The sequence below is a fragment of the Lactuca virosa genome, chromosome 1 (genome assembly GCF_052849685.1).
Source record: "Lactuca virosa cultivar CGN04683 chromosome 1, Lactuca_virosa_CGN04683_v6, whole genome shotgun sequence".
In the NCBI taxonomy this organism is placed as follows: domain Eukaryota; kingdom Viridiplantae; phylum Streptophyta; class Magnoliopsida; order Asterales; family Asteraceae; genus Lactuca; species Lactuca virosa.
The window spans coordinates 62779635-62797473 of NC_136426.1; the positions used below are offsets into that span (position 1 = coordinate 62779635).

The window sequence follows — 17839 nt, forward strand, 5'->3', positions numbered from 1 at the left end:
GTGTGTATGAAACTGTATCTATGGTTGATAACTTAGGAAATAACGTATTGTGTATTGATTCTGTTAATGATAATAACTTGGATAAAGCATCATTATGGCATTGTCGTCTTGGACATATAAGCAAGAAACACATAGGCCAACTCCAAAAGGATGGAGTATTGGAGTCATTTGACCTAAAGTCAGATGATAGTTGCGAATCATGCTTACTTGGAAAAATGACAAAGTCACCCTTCACATGTTCTTGTGAGAGGGGTGAAGGTTTGTTGGATCTTATACACACGGATGTGTGTGGGCCCTTCAAACATGCCACAAGGGATGCTAATCGTTATTATTTGACTTTTACTGATGATTACAGTAGATATGGATATGTCTACTTAATCAAGCATAAGTCAGAGACTTTTGAGAGGTTTAAAGAGTTTAAACAGGAAGTCGAGAATCAATTGGGCAGGAACATTAAGATGCTTCGATCCGATCGAGGTGGTGAGTATCTTAGTTCAGAGTTCCTCGACTATCTTAGGGAATGTGGGATTGTCTCACAATTGACACCTCCCAGGACACCGCAGTTGAATGGTGTAGTTGAGAGGCGTAATCGAACCTTGTTGGATATGGTTCGTTCCATGATGAGTCGAGCTTCGCTACCAATCTCATTTTGGGGGTATGCCTTAGAGACTGCCGCCCATATCCTTAATCTAGTTCCCACAAAGAAAGTTGCCAAAACTCCTCATGAGATGTGGACTGGTAAAGTACCCAAACTAGACCACATTAAGATTTGGGGTTGCGAGGCTTTCGTGAGACGCGAGACTCATGATAAGCTCGAACCTCGAAGTGAGAGGTGTATTTTCATCGGCTACCCACATAAATCCTTTGGGTACCTCTTCTACAGACCTAGTGAGAATGTGGTCTTTGTAGCTAGGAGGGCTTTCTTTCGAGAGAGAGAGTTCATAAGCCAAGGAGACAGTGGGAGGCAAGTTGACCTTGAAGAAATTCAAGAGTCAAGTGGTGAAGGAACTTCAAACCCTAGCACTCAACTTGAGGAGGAAACTTCTGTTGAGCCAATTGACAAGTCTGTACCTCTGAGGCGTTCCACAAGGGTTAGGAATGCACCTGAGCATTACTATGGATTCCATATTACTGCGGAAGGTGATACACTTATCAGTGATGAGACACTGATAGGTCTGGATGTACCTAACAGTTACGCGGAAGCCATGGCAGGCCCTAAGTCAGCCAAGTGGAAAGAGGCAATGGACAGCGAGATACAGTCCATGTATGACAATCAAGTTTGGAACTTGGTTGAGAATGTACCAGGTCGTAAGACTGTAGGGTGCAAATGGATCTTCAAGAAGAAGACCGACATGGATGGTAATGTACACACTTATAAGGCACGACTGGTTGCAAAGGGTTTCTCACAAACTCCGGGAGTTGATTATGATGAGACCTTTTCTCTAGTGGCCAAGATTAAGTCTATTAGGGTTCTGTTAGCCATAGCCGCATTTCATGACTATGAAATATGGCAAATGGATGTCAAAACCGCTTTCCTTAATGGAGAGTTGGCTGAGGATGTTTACATGAGTCAGCCAGAGGGTTTTGTCAACACAGAGTACCCTAATAGAGTGTGTAAGCTTGAGAAATCCATTTATGGGTTAAAGCAAGCACCTCGCAGATGGAATCTTTGCTTTGATGAGAAAGTCAAGGAATTTGGCTTTTCTAGGAGTGAAGATGAATCTTGTGTATATGTCAAGGCTAGTGGGAGTATAGTTAGCTTTTTGGTATTGTATGTGGATGACATACTACTCATAGGAAATGACATCCCAAATCTGCAGGAAGTTAAGTCCTGGCTTGGGAAGTGTTTCTCTATGAAGGACCTAGGAGAAGCTGCCTATATTCTAGGGATAAGGATCTTGAGAGAACGGAGTAAAAGACTAATTGGACTTAGTCACAGTACTTACTTGGATAAGGTGTTGAAGAGATTCGGCATGCAGGACTCCAAGAAAGGAGAGTTACCCATCCAGAGTAATGCCAGATTGAGTAAGACACAAAGCCCTAGTACTGAGGCTGAGATAGCAGAAATGAGTCGAATACCTTATGCTTCGGCTGTAGGATCGATCATGTATGCTATGACGTGTACTCGACCTGATGTAGCCTTTGCTTTGAGTATGGTTAGCAGGTATCAGGGGAACCCTGGCAAGGCACACTGGACTGCGGTAAAGAATATCCTCAAGTACCTACGGAGGACTAAGGACTGGGTCCTTACCCTCGGTGGGAGTGAAGACTTGAGAGTTATAGGGTATAGTGATGCTAGCTTTCAGACTGATAGGGATAATTTCCGCTCTCAGTCAGGCTGGGTCTTTACGTTAAACGGAGGAGCAATTTCTTGGAAGAGTTCCAAGCAAGAGACAGTGGCTGATTCAACTTGCGAATCAGAGTATATAGCAGCTAGCGAGGCAGCAAAGGAGGCGATATGGCTAAAGAACTTCATTGGAGACCTTGGAGTTGTACCAGCTATTAAAGAGCCAATGGGAATTTTTTGTGATAGTGAAAGTGCAGTTGCCTTAGCCAAGGAACCAAGGGATCACGGGAGATCCAGACACATCGACTGAAAATACCATTTCATCATACATCGAATAGAAGAAGGACTCCTCGTGGCAAAGAGGGTATCATCGGATGAGAATCCAGTAGATCCCCTCACGAAGGGACTGACTCGGGTTAAGCATCTCCAGCATGCTCGGAGCATAGGGCTGAAGGATGATATTAGATTTAGTAGTTAGATAACCTTGAAATTTGTAAAGTGTAATTGACATTAGATGATGAATAAAAGGTGTTTTATTTATGAGTAAAGTGTTGCTATCTATTGTCGATCGTTTACTATATTTCTTTTGCATGTTTTGACTTCCAGAATAATTATGTTTGGTATATCATATTATTCGAACCTCCACAGTCGGTCATATGTCGGAAGTAGGTATGAATCAAGACTGTCATGATTGGTTGCAGAGGTCTAAGTTGTTGGACATGGCTACAACACTCATGAGTGCTCATAAGTTCTGAGCATTGGACTCAACCCACGCTCACTGGAATCACTTCATGGAATTTATCTCGAGTGATCGTGAGACGGTAATATCATATAAGTCTTCAAACCTAGAGATATGATTTGTTACTTATGAGTTGGTTATGCATTGATTGTACGTTAACGCATTGGTAACTCGATGTTATAAAACGTGCTTTTGTGTATAATTCAATGAGTGGTAGAACAAACATATGAGTCGAAGTTTATCTGTTCCTTCTTGGATTAGAAGCTGATATATGGGCCCCTCGATGATTTTGTTTTGACCTATGTACCGGGCCCGGTCAGAACTAAGTTGATGTGTTCAATTAAGTTCTTTTTCAAACAAATCGGAAATCGGGAAACAAACTGCTGGACAATATGTAAGACATTGTTCCATGTATTTGTCCGGCTGATATCTAGAACAGAGGATTATATGATCACTTATCTTAAATGGCGTATCATCATCTTCTCAGTTCCGAGAGACCTTGAAAGAGCTACGATTGCCGATCGGTTCCTGAAGTATTGCAGTTATAGTTATTAGACTTATCCAAGTGGGAGACTGTTGGATAAGGTGTCTAAGTCCATAACTATTTCTGGTATGTACTTGACCCGACCCGTCATGGTCCATTTGGGTTGCATGGCACCATGCAATTGGATAAACTAAAATGAGAGAAATAACACTTATGGTTTATTAATATATTATAAGTTCTAATATATTAATAATATTATTTAATTAGTTTGATCAAGAATTAATTTAGAATTAATTAAGTGATCAAAAGATAACTAATTAAATATATGGGTAGATTATGTAAATCTTCCATATCTTATATAGTGGGCTAAGAGGCTCCATGGATTATCAAGTTGGGTTCCACCCATAGGATGCTCCATGGATGCTCCATGGGAGTTACAAACCCATGGGTCATGGAAATGAAGAGTCATGACACATTAGGGTTTACATGGTGTAACCCTAGATGTGTCAACACTATATAAGAAACCCATTCTCCACCAAAATAGGCTACAATAAGAAACAAGAGGGCTAGAGCCGATTTTGCAAGTGTAAGATTCTCTCAAAGTTTACTCCTTTGCATTTGGTGTTGTGTGAAGCATTTGAGGCATCACACTTGGGGTGCTAGGCTCACAAGGTTTCAAGGATCATAATCAACAACAAGGTAAGTTATTCTATCTTTCATTCAAGTTAAAAATGTTCCCCATGTATGCTAGATAGGAATATAACCTTGGAATTCAACTTTGCATGATTATTAGACAAACATAGATCCAAGGTTATTAGGGTTGCATGTACACTTAGGAAGTGTTAGAATGCTCAAAACCCATCATTTAGGACATGTATGGTTGAGGAAACCCCTTAGCAGTAGTGTCCATCGCGGTCATATTCTTTAGGCTAGGTCCCTTGTGAAAGGTGTTTAGGGACGTAAAGTGAGGATAACGGGAACGGGTAATCAGAGTTATTGTTGATTGGTGAACTTAATAAGTTTATTATTACTGTGGGTTGAAAACCCTATATGCTCACCAGGCTCCCAAGCCTGACCCACTCAACTTTTTATGTTATAGGTAGTGGACCCCGAGCATAGTCGGAGGACGATGAGAGATTTTTGGATTATAGGCCAGTAGTTGTAAATAACTGTTGAAAGGCTTATAATGTCTTGTTTATGCTTTTGATCTGTATCGGAACATGACATCCCGAGGTTTTGATATGAAATGAAATTATATATTTCTTAAAGAAAGGTTTTGATAAATTTTTTTCATATGTTGTTTGGGGACCAATTCCGCAACATCTTTTGAAAATATTTCTCTGATTTTATTTTAAAAAGCATAAATTAAATCGGTCTTTTCTGGCCGAGAAATTAGGGGATGTCATAGTTGGGGTTAAAAGGGTAACGTATGGACTCATTTTGAAAGAAAAGAGGGAAGGAGGGGCCGATTCTGTTATTATGGAAATAGTTTTGGAGAGGCACGAGGTATTTAAACCATGTAAACCCTAACCCTAATGCATAACCCCAACCGTCACCTTCACCTCCCACTCCCTCCGGCGCCGCCACCTTATGCCCCATCCTTCCTCCGCCACCGCATAGCCACCGTGAAGACAGAAACTGGCGAAGCCAATCGTCAGACGTAGCATGTAGAGGGGGAAGAACCACGTGGCCGTTCGAATGAGAACCATGGAAAAGTTGTTGTCGTTGTTGGAATCGTGGAACCACCAGAAGTGTTGCTAGGGCTGTCGAATGCCGCCTCTCCGTAAGCGTTGGTGCCTTATACCGTGCTTTGGTTGCCTTCTCCGCTCACAGAACCTTCATTCCGTTGCTCCGGTCAACATCTAATACCCCGAAGGAGGTTGCAGTGTGCTTTTCAGTTGCTGTGTCACGAGTATGTGTGAATTCTGAGATTTGTTGTTCGTTGTGTGAGTAAGCCTCGGTCGGAAAATCAAGAGGAAACGCTGCCACCACTGTGAGGTGATGGTTGATATCGCAAAAACCACCATTAGCTGCTTCTATTGCCGCCATCTAGTCCCATCACCACCGCCGTGCGCGACCAGGTAGGTGGATGGGTCCATCTTGCAAATAGAAGTATGTGTGTGGTATTTCCATTGTTAGTGTGTGTTTTGTCTAGCCGGAAAACCAAGAGAGCCACCGCCACCATGTGCCACCGCTGGCCACCGCAAGGGTGGCTATGTGTGTCTGTGTGTGTTTATGCTAGTTAGTGTGTATGTTTAGTTTTGGATTAAAGCATTATAATTGTAATTAGCAAAAAGAATAATGAAAAGAACCATAACCACCACCGTTAACCGCCATTGACCACCACTACCCGAGGTGGTAGTGGGTGGTGCCCGACTAGTGAAACCCTAATGGGCTTAAAGATTTAGTGTTGGGCCTATTGGGCTATGATTGGGTGGGAAACCCTAATTAGGGTTTAGAAAACCCTAATTTTGGAATCATGGGCTTGGACTTATCGGGACCCACATTTTGGGCCATTGGAATTGGACTATGTATTAAGCCCGATTACACCATATGATTTATCTAGTAGAGTAGTGGACTTAATGGATTAAGTCCTTAATGGGTTAAGTGAGAAACACTTAACCCTAATTGTCATTTTATGTGAAACCCTAATTTCACTTGGGCCTTTATATTGGGTTTTGGTGATTGGCCCATTAATGGGCCATTCAAGAACAATCATATGGACTAGAATAATTTAATGGGCCTAAGGGTAAGGCCCATGTAAGGGGTTTGGGCCCAATTTGGAAAATTAGGCCATAGATAGGCCATAGTTTGGGCCTTTATGGTTATATGATTTTGGGCCATTAGAATGCCATATGTTAGGTTGTGGCCCATTACTTGACTTTTGGGCCTTTAGAGTGTGAGTTGGACCTTGGGCTTGGAACCCAATTATTAATTGGGTGTTGTTTGATGTTGACAACTCGGGAATCTGTCAACCAGCAGCTGGAGTTTTATCTGCAGGACTTCAGGAGTGTGAGGTGAGTTATCCTCACTATACTTAAGGGTCTAAGGCACCAATGCCGGACCTTTTGGATTGATATCCTGATATGTTGTATGCTCGAGTATTGTATGATCCGTTAGATCAGTATCCTTGTAGATGGGATGTTATATGTTGTTATGATCCGTTTGATCAGTATCCTGGTAAATAGGATGTTATATGTTGATATGATCCATTAGATCAGTATCCTGGTAGATAGGATGTGCTATGTTGTTATGATTAGTTAGATCGGTTTGTCTGTCTATAGACTGTTATGTGATTATTTGTTATATGTGCACATATTGTTTGGCAGTTGAGGCTTATCTGCTTTGTGTGAAAGCCAATAGACCTGGGCATTCCAACCTGTTGGTTGTGGGTCGTGAGTATTCCATCTCGAGGATGATTGGACTCATAGTATGTGGGCATTCCAACCTGTTGGTTGTGGGTCTGGGGTATTCCATCCTGAGGATGATTGGACCCATAGTATGCTGGCATTCCAACCAGATGGTTGAGCGTCTGGGGTATTCCAACCCGATGGTTGACTGGACCCATAGTATGCTGTTTGTGATTATATGTGTATTGTTGTGTATGGGTATTTTGAGGAAAACTCATTAAGCTTTGTGCTTACGGTTTTAGTTTATTGTTTCAGGTGCTTCAGATGACTCAGCAAGGCGAAGGTGTGACCGTACACATCCTCGTGTTTTGGACTTATGGTTTCTGGGATACTTTGATATTAAACTATTTTGAAAACATTTTGTAATAATTAATGGCTTTTGGATGTTTGAAAAAGTTTTAAATTGGCTTGATTTTTATGGGTGTTACAAGTTGGTATCAGAGCTGGGGCACGGGTCGATGTGTTCGACGGAGACGTCGAACCTTATAATGGGGGTGAAGGTGGGTTGCACCTGATCCTACATCGGCTTGGAAGGAGAACGAAACATTTCCTTATAAGGGGTGTGGATACCTTCCATGTCACAACGCATTTTAAAGCCGTGAGGGCATCATATCCTATAAGAACTCTGCAGTTAAGCGTGCCCGGGCGAGAGCAATCTAGGGATGGCTGAACCCCTGGGAAGTTTTCGTGCCGGGAGCCCAAAGCGGACAATATTGTGATACGTGCCAGAAGGGGATGTTACAAAACTTTTGTCACATAAAATAACAATGATAAAGTTGTCATAGAAAATATGTATGAACTCATTTTCTTACAAAAACAAGTTATCCATTTTTTTTCCAAAAACTAAGATTTCCAAAAATCATAAAATCTAACAAAACTTGCAAGGATGGATCTAATACAAAATTTTGGATTTTTACTCAAAATTTATTTCAAAAACACAAGATTTAGCAACGGAAGACTTTGATATTTTGAACAACATAAAACTATTTTATAACCAACCATGGATCTTCTTGCAAATTTTGGAAAGAAAAACAACAACCAAATAGGAAGAAGAAGAAGACAACATTTGTAGACTTTGAATCCTCAAGGGGAGGTTAGGAAGTTGTTGAAAAATGTATGAACTTTTGAGACACCAATAATTGATCAACTTGACTTGAAGGTGCTAGTCTTTCTAAGAAAACTCTTAAGCTTGAAGATAAAACCAAGTTTTATCTTCAAGAGACCGAAAGGTGCAAGTAACTAAACTCTTCAAGCTTTGTAAGAGAATAAGAGAGTGAGAGAGAGAGAGAGAGAGAGAGAGAGAGATAGAGAGAGAGAGATAGTAGATTTTCGACAATTGCATCCAAGAGTGAAGAACCAAATGCAAGTCCCATGTCTTTATGAATAAAGTGAAGATATTAACCATTAGGTCTAAGCATTTGAAGCAAACATGTCTCTAGATCATTATTATGTCCATGCATGCACTCTAACCTTCATTTATTTGTATTAAACAAATGAAAACGCCATTCTCCCTCTCCATAGACTAGCTTCGGTTTTGAGGAGGAAAAGATAGTCAACATTTTTATAAATCTTACAACTAGTTTATAAATTATAAACTTTAACCTTTTGGTAAAAGACAAAATGATTTATCTAGTCCAAAATGTTGTGCATGACATGTTAATTCATACCATATGAAATAATGTGTTACTTGTCGTTGAAAAATTATTATTTCCATGAAATAATACTTTCCAATTAATTCTAAGAGTTTATTGAATATTTATTAAAATCAGTTTTTAATAAATAATCAATTGTATCAAGTTGTTAGTGTGACCCTTAGGATCATATGTTAATTAGCAATATCATTTTAATATAACTATTGAGCATACAAGATCTTTCAGTTAATCAGTTGCTCAAATGATTCGTCAGGTAAGGTGATTCTTCTTGATGATCGTTGAATTAGGATTTGTAAGAATCGGTTAGACGGGGTATGTACGGGTAGACAATCTTATAAATATCTATGTTTGTTTAATTATATATATTGTCTGGTAACGGTTGTTTGGCATGATTATTATATATGGTTATTTATCATTAAAATATTATAGGGTTGAAAACTCTATATGTCTCACCAGGTTTTCCAACCTGACCCACTCAATTTATATGCATCACATGTAGCAGTACTAAGGTCGTTGGAAACTGAATCGGATGCCAAAAGTGAAATAAGAGACAAGCCTGCAATAGTATTCATGATCATATGTCTTTACGTTGTAGCATATGTTGGATATAATTATGACATTCGTAGTATTTTGATATTTTGAAACAATCTTTTTGTCTCAAAAATATTTTATTAAACTGAGATTTTTCACAACAAAGACACGTGATATTTTAAAGTGTAAAGAAAATTTTTTAACTGGTTCTGAGAAATAGGGAATGTCACATAATGTATCGATGGTAAACTTATCTTTAAGAAGTTTCTTACTACTTGTTAATACTGATATGAAAAGCACACAAAACGAGTATAGGTTTTGAGAAGAAAGATAATAAATGTGATTAGTTTTAGGATCCTTTCATAATCACATTTTTACCCTTCTCTTTGACCTTATGTTTGTCAGTCACAAATTTGTGAGGAAATGAGTTTGTGTGTGTGCCCCCATATTAGGTGTCCGCATAGGTACATGATATAAGAATAAGCGAATAAAATGATCATCAAGCGAACCATCGGACACATGCGATATCTTCCTAAAAGAACTACTTGGGGAAACTTGTTTAAGCATTAAAGGGTGACAACGAGCAGTAGAGTGTGGAGTCTTGGTTCTGTGTTTTCCTATTGTTAAACTGGAAAGAACCAGTGGAGCGAGTTGGACCTTTCCACGGGACGTGTGATCACATTAGGGGCAGTATGGTATATCCAATTTATGTTAAAAGGGTTTTTGATCTTTAATGGAAATTTGGTCAACTTGCTTTTCTTTTATATAAATTAAAACGATTGTAAAATATGAAGCCTAATTAAAAGATTTTAAGATATGTTTAAAAAAATAATTTGGACACATAGATATTTTTAAACTTATTTTTCCTACCTATCATCCTATCACTTTTAGATGATGATAAATGTAATAAAATTTTATTAAATATGACAAGTATCATAATATTAAATATTTACGAAGACGATAGAAGAAAAAAATATAAGGATGTTTAATTTCTCTATTTAAATTTAAGGCTTAACAAATATAATATATTAAAGTTGAACATGGGTATATACAAAATTCTCTCGATAAATTAATATCTTAATATAATGCTAAAACATTTAATATTTATTTAAAGGTGTTCAATATCCTTTGTTAATAATGTCTTAAGGATACTCTTTTTAAAATATTTTAGATTTATTGATATTTTTTTACTATCTTTTTGTAAAAAATAATATATATTCTTTTATTAAGGTATCACTTGGTGGATGGTGTGACTTGTGAGAAGAGAAATGTCTAAATGGAAAAATAATGTAAGGTTAGACATCAAAATTTTGATTTTTTTTCGAATACATAACCAAATGGTATGAATAATTAAAACAGTAATAGCGGATATAATTATGAAAACAATCTAGGCTGGTATCAATTATGGAAACAGTATTTCATATGTAGGCTCAGTTTCATTTATGAATATAGTCTTTTTACCTTTGGGTTGATGTCCCACATTTCATCATAAAACATCAATGGACCGGTTTAACGAAACCAGTTTGTCATCTTCTCCATCAAACTTGTTTTACTGCAAACAATTGTAGCAAGATGAAACTTTTGTTGTGTTTGTTAAATTATGTTAATGGACATTACCCAACGCTCGGGTATCTTTGGTAAGTAGAATGCAAGCAAGGACGGAGAGGCAATATAATATCCGTATGGCATGTAGCGGCCAGGCAGCCACCAATACCGACTGACGTACGTGACTTGACTTGACTCTTCCTCAACTGGTTTGATCTGACCTCACACTCCTTCACTGGATTCACCTCTCACACTTCCCATCCTTTTAACATTTACTTCCCTACAACAACTATTAATGAAAACTCACGTGTCAGGATTTTCAATTTTGATTTATTTATTAACAAACAATTCCATATATATGTATATTTTTTTTTATCAAAGTGCATTTTATTACTTAGACATTTTTACTGGAAGGTAATATAATATTTTTTAAATATTGTATAATTTATATTTTTAATCATGTTTAATATTTTGGTTTATATTTAGAATTCCACAATAGATATAAACAAATAGTGGCCCATCAATAATTCAATATATCCGAGTTTGTCACGTCTATTGAAAATAGATATAAACTCGTTAAGTAACCAATCTGACATATCCATCTTGTTATCTCAATTACAACTTACAACCCAGTTTTAGAATGAGTTTTATTGGTATTGTCGGGGTTAGTTGACAGGTGATTTTTCTCTTATTTATTTTTTAAAACATATATTTGGTATGTAGTTTTTCAGTTTATAATGTCATATACTCATATTTTATTTGAATACATTTTAAAGTTAAACATAATAATTTTTTGAATGAAAAGAAGATTTTTTGATGCAAGGTGTCATATTGTTTTTTATATACATATATTTATTAGACTAATTTGGAATATAACATAATAAAAAATGAACAGTTTAGGTTTATGGACGAGACGAGACGAACAATTGGTTAAAAAGATATAAAATGGAGGAAAGCAAATAGTGAAGGAAAAAATGTTATATATAAATAAGGAAATTTTTTATATATGGCAATAACTCTTCAATTTAATTTTTAAATATAATATTCATTATTTATAAACTGTTAAGATATTGTATTTCTCAAATCCTTATTTTTAATATTTTTCATATTTTATTATCATTTAAAATTCTTATTCTTTTATAACAACTATTATATTTCTCTTATATATTTATTTTAAAATATCATTTATATTATTCATAACTTTCAAAATATCATATTTATCCACCTAATGATTCTAATCAAATCCATTCATAATTTTCAAAATATCATATTTATCCAAATAATTATTTTAATCAAAATTAGTAAGTTAAAAAAATGCAAAATTAAATAATTAATTCCTATTGAAACAATTTTGCACTTTCGTCATACTATTTTCATCATTGAATACTGAAAGAAGTCAAGTTCAAAATCTTTCTTTATTCTCAATGTTACACCACATGGTAATTGAACCAAATTTTTTTAATTTTATGTGCAGAAAATGCTTTTATTCTAACAAATTTGAATATAACTAAACATTGTTATGAACATTTTATGTATGTTTTTTTTTCTTGAACCCACTTCTTTTAATAAAAAAACCAAACCAAAGTGTGTATTCATTAATAAAGAAAACAATACAAAACACATTCAACTGATATTGTATTTCGAAGATTAATAGATTAACCAAAGCGTATGTATTCATTAATAAGGAAAACCATACAATAAAACATCCAACATACATTTGTATTTCACGACCTTTTCTCATAGACCCCGACACTCCTAAGCTACTACGAGATTTTGTATTCTTTACAAGTGTCTTAGAGTAAATAAAAATATTATTATCATTGTATACGTATTGATATCTATTTATGAAATAAAACAAAGTAAATTGAAATTGGTTAACCTTTTAGACATGAATATTTCATTTGGATAAAAACCTTGAGACGAAGGATTATTGCATGAATTTTTACGAGTCCATACTCACCATATCACACATATTTGTGCCCTTTATTATACTCATTTGATGGTTTAATTATATTTTTATTTGTCATAGCTTCTATAAGCTTCATATTCACTCAAGCTATACATGTAAAAAAAATTGTTGAGACATACATGTATCATCCAAGTTTAAAATAAATATACATATGTAATTGAAATATAATATAACATACTTACCTTAGAGATGTTATTGAGACGATTCTTAGCAATATGAATCAGTACGTCGTTCCATTTTTCACCAACATTGTTTTTTTATCAAACAGTTTCGTAATCTTTTCTCTAATTACAACAAGGAGATCAAGCACATGATGATAATGCAATGCATATGTCCAAAAAGTAAAATGTTTTTGAAATATTATTAGCGTTGGAATCACACTTGGAAGATGTATCAAACTTGCTTCTATTCCATGGTTTTTATGGTTGTTATTTATTTATGTAATTAACATCTTCACTTACATCCATAAGTCCACTAATAATATGTCATGCTCATTAGGATGGTAGGTTTTTCAGCACCTCATGGTTTCTTGTTGAAAAATTCATTGCAAAATTGTTTTTTGAAGTTGCTATATAAGTGTCATATACATTCTTTATGCTTAATATTAGGATAAACCTGCATCATGGCTATTCTAATCCTTTTCGCATAGATAACAAGACCATCTAGTGTCCCAATTGTTTTTTTTAAGTGACTCGAGAAACCATGTCCATGATTGTGTATTCTCTGATTCAAACACACAATAGACTATTGAAAAGATGGAATTGTTATTGTTAATACCAGTTGTGACGGCTACTACACAATTGAACTTTTCTTTTAAATGATAAGCATCATGACCAATATAAGGACGACAAGAAGAAACCCTCTAGAACAAGTTGCTAGAGAAATAACAAAACAAAAGAAAATTTTTTGAGACGTTTCTTGTCGCCAACTATATCAAAGTCATTTTCGACAACATTGGTTCCTATTTAGTAGTTTTTCTCTAAAACTTACCATACATATGTGCTCTTTTCCCACCAAAGACTTTTAGATATGGTACATTGGTACCTTAACAATGTAAGTTTTTATAATCCGTTTTCTAAGCTCTGCAACAGCCGGTCCCATTAGATTTTAACTTGTTAGTAACTACATTAGTAATCCATCCTGCTAGAAAAATCCCAACATTCGATCCCTAATGCCATGACAAACAACCCACAAACTCAAGTTCCATATTTAAGTCCCCGTAAGTGTTCATTACATTTTTTTGATTTAATGCTAGAAATTTGGTTCGTTCATGATAAACAAAATTGTCCTTGTCGAAAATATAATTTTATATATATATATATATATGAAGATCATTAAATAATAGTACAATTTGTCTTTTAATTCTTGTGTTATACACAGTGTTGTCTAATTTCCGTTCTTAAATAGCATAGAGAACATTATGGTATTAACTGAAGGACATTGTAATCGCAATAAATTGTTGGTATTTGAATTTTCCCTCTCCTTCGTGCCACCTGACACTTTACACTACTCGATGCCCCTCCCATGGTGTAATTCAAGTAGGCCCACCTCGTCATATATAAATTCAACACCGCCATTGCAACTACTTCAATCTCTCTCATGGCTTCTGATTCCAACTCCGGCCCCGCCACAACCTTCGTCCAAGCCGACCCTTCCAACTTTCGCGCCGTCGTTCAACGACTCACCGGCGCCATCCCACAAGAACCTTTCTTCCCTCCGCGACCTATCGGCGAAGTCCCCCCTCGGAGATCCGGATTCAAGCTCCATGAACGAAGACAAAACACTGGAAAACTCGAGATCACTCTCAACGACGGTTTCCGACCTTTTGGTATCATGTCTCCGTCGTCAAGACAAAGGAGCTTCACCGTCGGCGAGATGATGATGTCGTCACCGGTTTCGACGTTGGACGTGTACGGAAGAGGGAGCCCACGAACACCAGGGGAGGAAGAAGAAAGAGCCATTGCAGAGAAAGGGTTTTACTTGCACCCGAGCCCGCTTAGTACGCCGAGAGGATCCGAACCCGAATTGTTGGCGTTGTTTCCTCTTTGTTCACCTAAAGATAATCCATCGTCGTCGTCTTTCTAACCCGAATATAGGGCTTGTGATGTACCAGATGATTATAAATTAATTAATTAGTTTAAATAGGGTTAGTTAGTATCTTTTTAAATTTAGTTTAACGTACTCCTCCGAATTAAGGAGATTATTATTTATTTATAAGCAACGGCCTTTAGTTTCAGTGGATCTTTAATAACTACTAGACACACCAAATTAAACGTTTGACTTTAATTTTTTTTTTTTTTTTGAAACGGCGGAAATATATTAGCACCAGCCTTTAAAGAAACAAGGCTTCCTTTAAAGAAACAAGGCTGGGCAGAAAAACAAATTACAAAATGTCAAAAGGATTACAATTCCAAACATACCAATTACAATCATCAAACTTGCCTCTATATTTTACCCAATTGAACACCAAGGTGATTATACTATCCACCAAATTAAACGAAGACGTCCTAACCTTATCGAAGACTTTAGCATTCCTAGCTTTCCAACCGCACCAAAGAAATCGGTAAATGATAGCAATGAAAATCTTTCTTTTCTTAGGACACCTCCCCCATTGTGCAGCAAAACCCACCAACTCAGCCACCAAATTGAATTGTTGATCAGAAATTTGACACCAATTCAGGATCCAACCCAACACACCTCTGGCGATCGGACAATTGACAAGTATGTGGTAAGATTCATCCATCCCATCGTTACAAGAATGACAAGACGAGATCGCAATATTTACTTTTCTCATAGTCAAAGCCGTCGAAGTAGGGATTCTCCTTACTAAATGAAAATAATTTTACCACTTTATGTCACATGTTATTTTGGTAAATTTAAATTAAATTATATCAATGTGTTATTTTATGTTTTTTTTTTCATTTTATTAAATTTATATAATATTTAAATGTAATAAATGTATATTTAATTCATTAACATATTTTCCCAATGTTTTTTTCTTTATTTATCTGTTTTTGGGTTTGCTTGTCAATTGTTTTATTATTTATTAATCTAGTTTGTAAGTCAATCAATGCTCTCATATTAAGAATATGTTAATTACTTGTTTCATATCTTTTTAGTATACTATAAATATTGTTTCAATCATTGTTACCTTTATTGCTAATGAACGTGTAGATATATTATTCACATTAGATAATTTACAACAAAAACAAAAAAAAACTCTACCTACATCTATGGAATAGACCAACCACAATAATTTACAACAAAAGCAAAAAACTTTATCTACATCAATGAAATAGACCAACCATGTTCGTTTGTATTTTTCTCCATTTGGTATTTTTTACATATAAAGAGATGTACCGAAGCTTCTCAAATGTTGATCTTTTGGAAAGTTAAAATTATAAATCTTAATAGGACATTTTTCTACAATTAAATATCTTAAATTAGTATTAGTTAAAATTATAAATCTTAATAGATGGCACTTTCTTGAAGGGGCAGGTTAAGAGGGAGATTTTAACTGCTATTGGGAGGGATGCAGACAACAATGTCTACCCAATAGCATGGGCAGTTGTGAATGTTGAGAATAAGGACAACTGGACCTGGTTCATTGAGAATTTGGTTGCTGATTTGGATCTTGGTGCTGGCAATGGACTGGTTGTTATCTCAGACCAACACAAGGTACCACAACATACACTAGTATACCATATATATTTGTATGTTACATTCATTAATATTTACATGTGTTGTGTTTGTTTGTTAATTATAGGGACTTCTACAGGTTGTGGCAGACCTACTCCCCCATGTTGAGCACAGACAATGTGCTAGACACATCTTTGCAAACTTTAGGAAGAAATACACAGGATTAGAGCTAAAGAATTTGTTTTGGGAAGCTGCTATGAGTACAGTGGAAGGGGACTTTCTTGCTACAGTGGATAAGATAAAGAAGATAACAGAAACAGGATACAACTATCTTATGGCAAGGAAACCTGAAACTTGGTGCAAAGCATTCTTTTCTTATGGGTATGCTTGTGAAGCAGTAGAGAATGAGGTGGCAGAATTCTTCAATGACATGATCAAAGAAATAAGGAAGAAGCCTTTACTCACAATGCTTGAGGAAATAAGGATTCTCCTTATGAAAAGGTTTTTTCATCAAGGTCAAGAGGTAGCAAAATGGAGGGGTAATTGTGGGCCTAACATACAACTGAAGCTTGATGAATTTGGGAAATATATGAGGTAATATAAGTTTTTATGGGCATGTATCCAAAAATATTAAGTATTTATATGTGTACTTTGTTTGTTTTGTGTGTAGGTTGTGGATAGTGGTGCCAAGTGGTGGTGATGTGTTTGAGGTTAGGTATGCCTACAATAGATACAAGGTTGATTTAGCCACTCATACTTGCACCTGCAACTTTTGGATGTTGCCAGGCATACCATGTGTGCATAGTCAAGCTGCAATCAACTATGTCCACAAAGATCCAAGTCAATTCCTTTCTTCTTGGTTCCACAAGGACAAATATGTTGCAACATACAGTTAGAACATACAACCTGTAGGTGGAAGCAACTTGTGGCCAATGACTGAGTTTATTAACCCATTACCACCCCCAGTTAGAAGGATGCCTGGAAGACCCAAAGTAAAGAGAGTGAAACATGCATCTGAATCACAAGATGCCAAATACCCCTCACAAAGGTTAAAGGTTCCTAGGACTATGAGGTGTGGAAAGTGTCAACAACTTGGGAATAATAAGATTTCATGCACAAATGATGAGGTACCTAAGCCCCCTGTCCCAAAAAGGAAGATTGGAAGACCTAGGAAAGATGGGGGAGGCCAACCTATCTTTGACCAATTCCCTCCAGTTGGGTCTGCTATACCAAGAAGGGATGTTGCTCCTCCCTCAGTTTCAGATTATGGTAATCAAGTAGATGGTCCTGCTGTTAGTCCTATGAAAAGGACTAAGATGATGACAAGGATGTTGGATATAGTGTCTAAGTCCATAACTATATTTGGTATGTACTTGACCCGACCCGGCATGGTCCATTTGGGTTGCACTTCACCCGAACAATTTATGGATAATCGTTTGAGAATAGTATAAGTTATGATTTATTAATATATTATAAGTCCTAATATATTAATATAAAATCATATTATTTAATTAGTATTGATCTATAATTAATCTAGAATTAATTTAGAGATCAAAAGTATGACTAATTAAATATGGGCTCTT

General features: G+C 36.2%; 2 protein-coding genes across 2 annotated transcripts; both read left to right on the forward strand.

Annotated features, from left to right (window-relative positions):
- The first annotated feature begins 14094 nt into the window (after positions 1-14094).
- Positions 14095-14853, forward strand: LOC145104897 (VQ motif-containing protein 11-like). The gene has a single exon (XM_079042062.1). It carries the CDS (start codon positions 14217-14219, stop codon positions 14700-14702), a length of 486 nt encoding a protein of 161 aa, XP_078898188.1. The 5' UTR covers positions 14095-14216; the 3' UTR covers positions 14703-14853.
- A 1118-nt stretch (positions 14854-15971) lies between these two features.
- Positions 15972-17152, forward strand: LOC145114369 (uncharacterized). The gene is made up of 4 exons (XM_079050362.1): positions 15972-16008; positions 16093-16295; positions 16384-16850; positions 16927-17152. The coding sequence occupies exons 1-4, from the start codon at positions 15972-15974 to the stop codon at positions 17150-17152; spliced, it is 933 nt and encodes a 310-aa protein (XP_078906488.1).
- Positions 17153-17839: the final 687 nt, after the last annotated feature.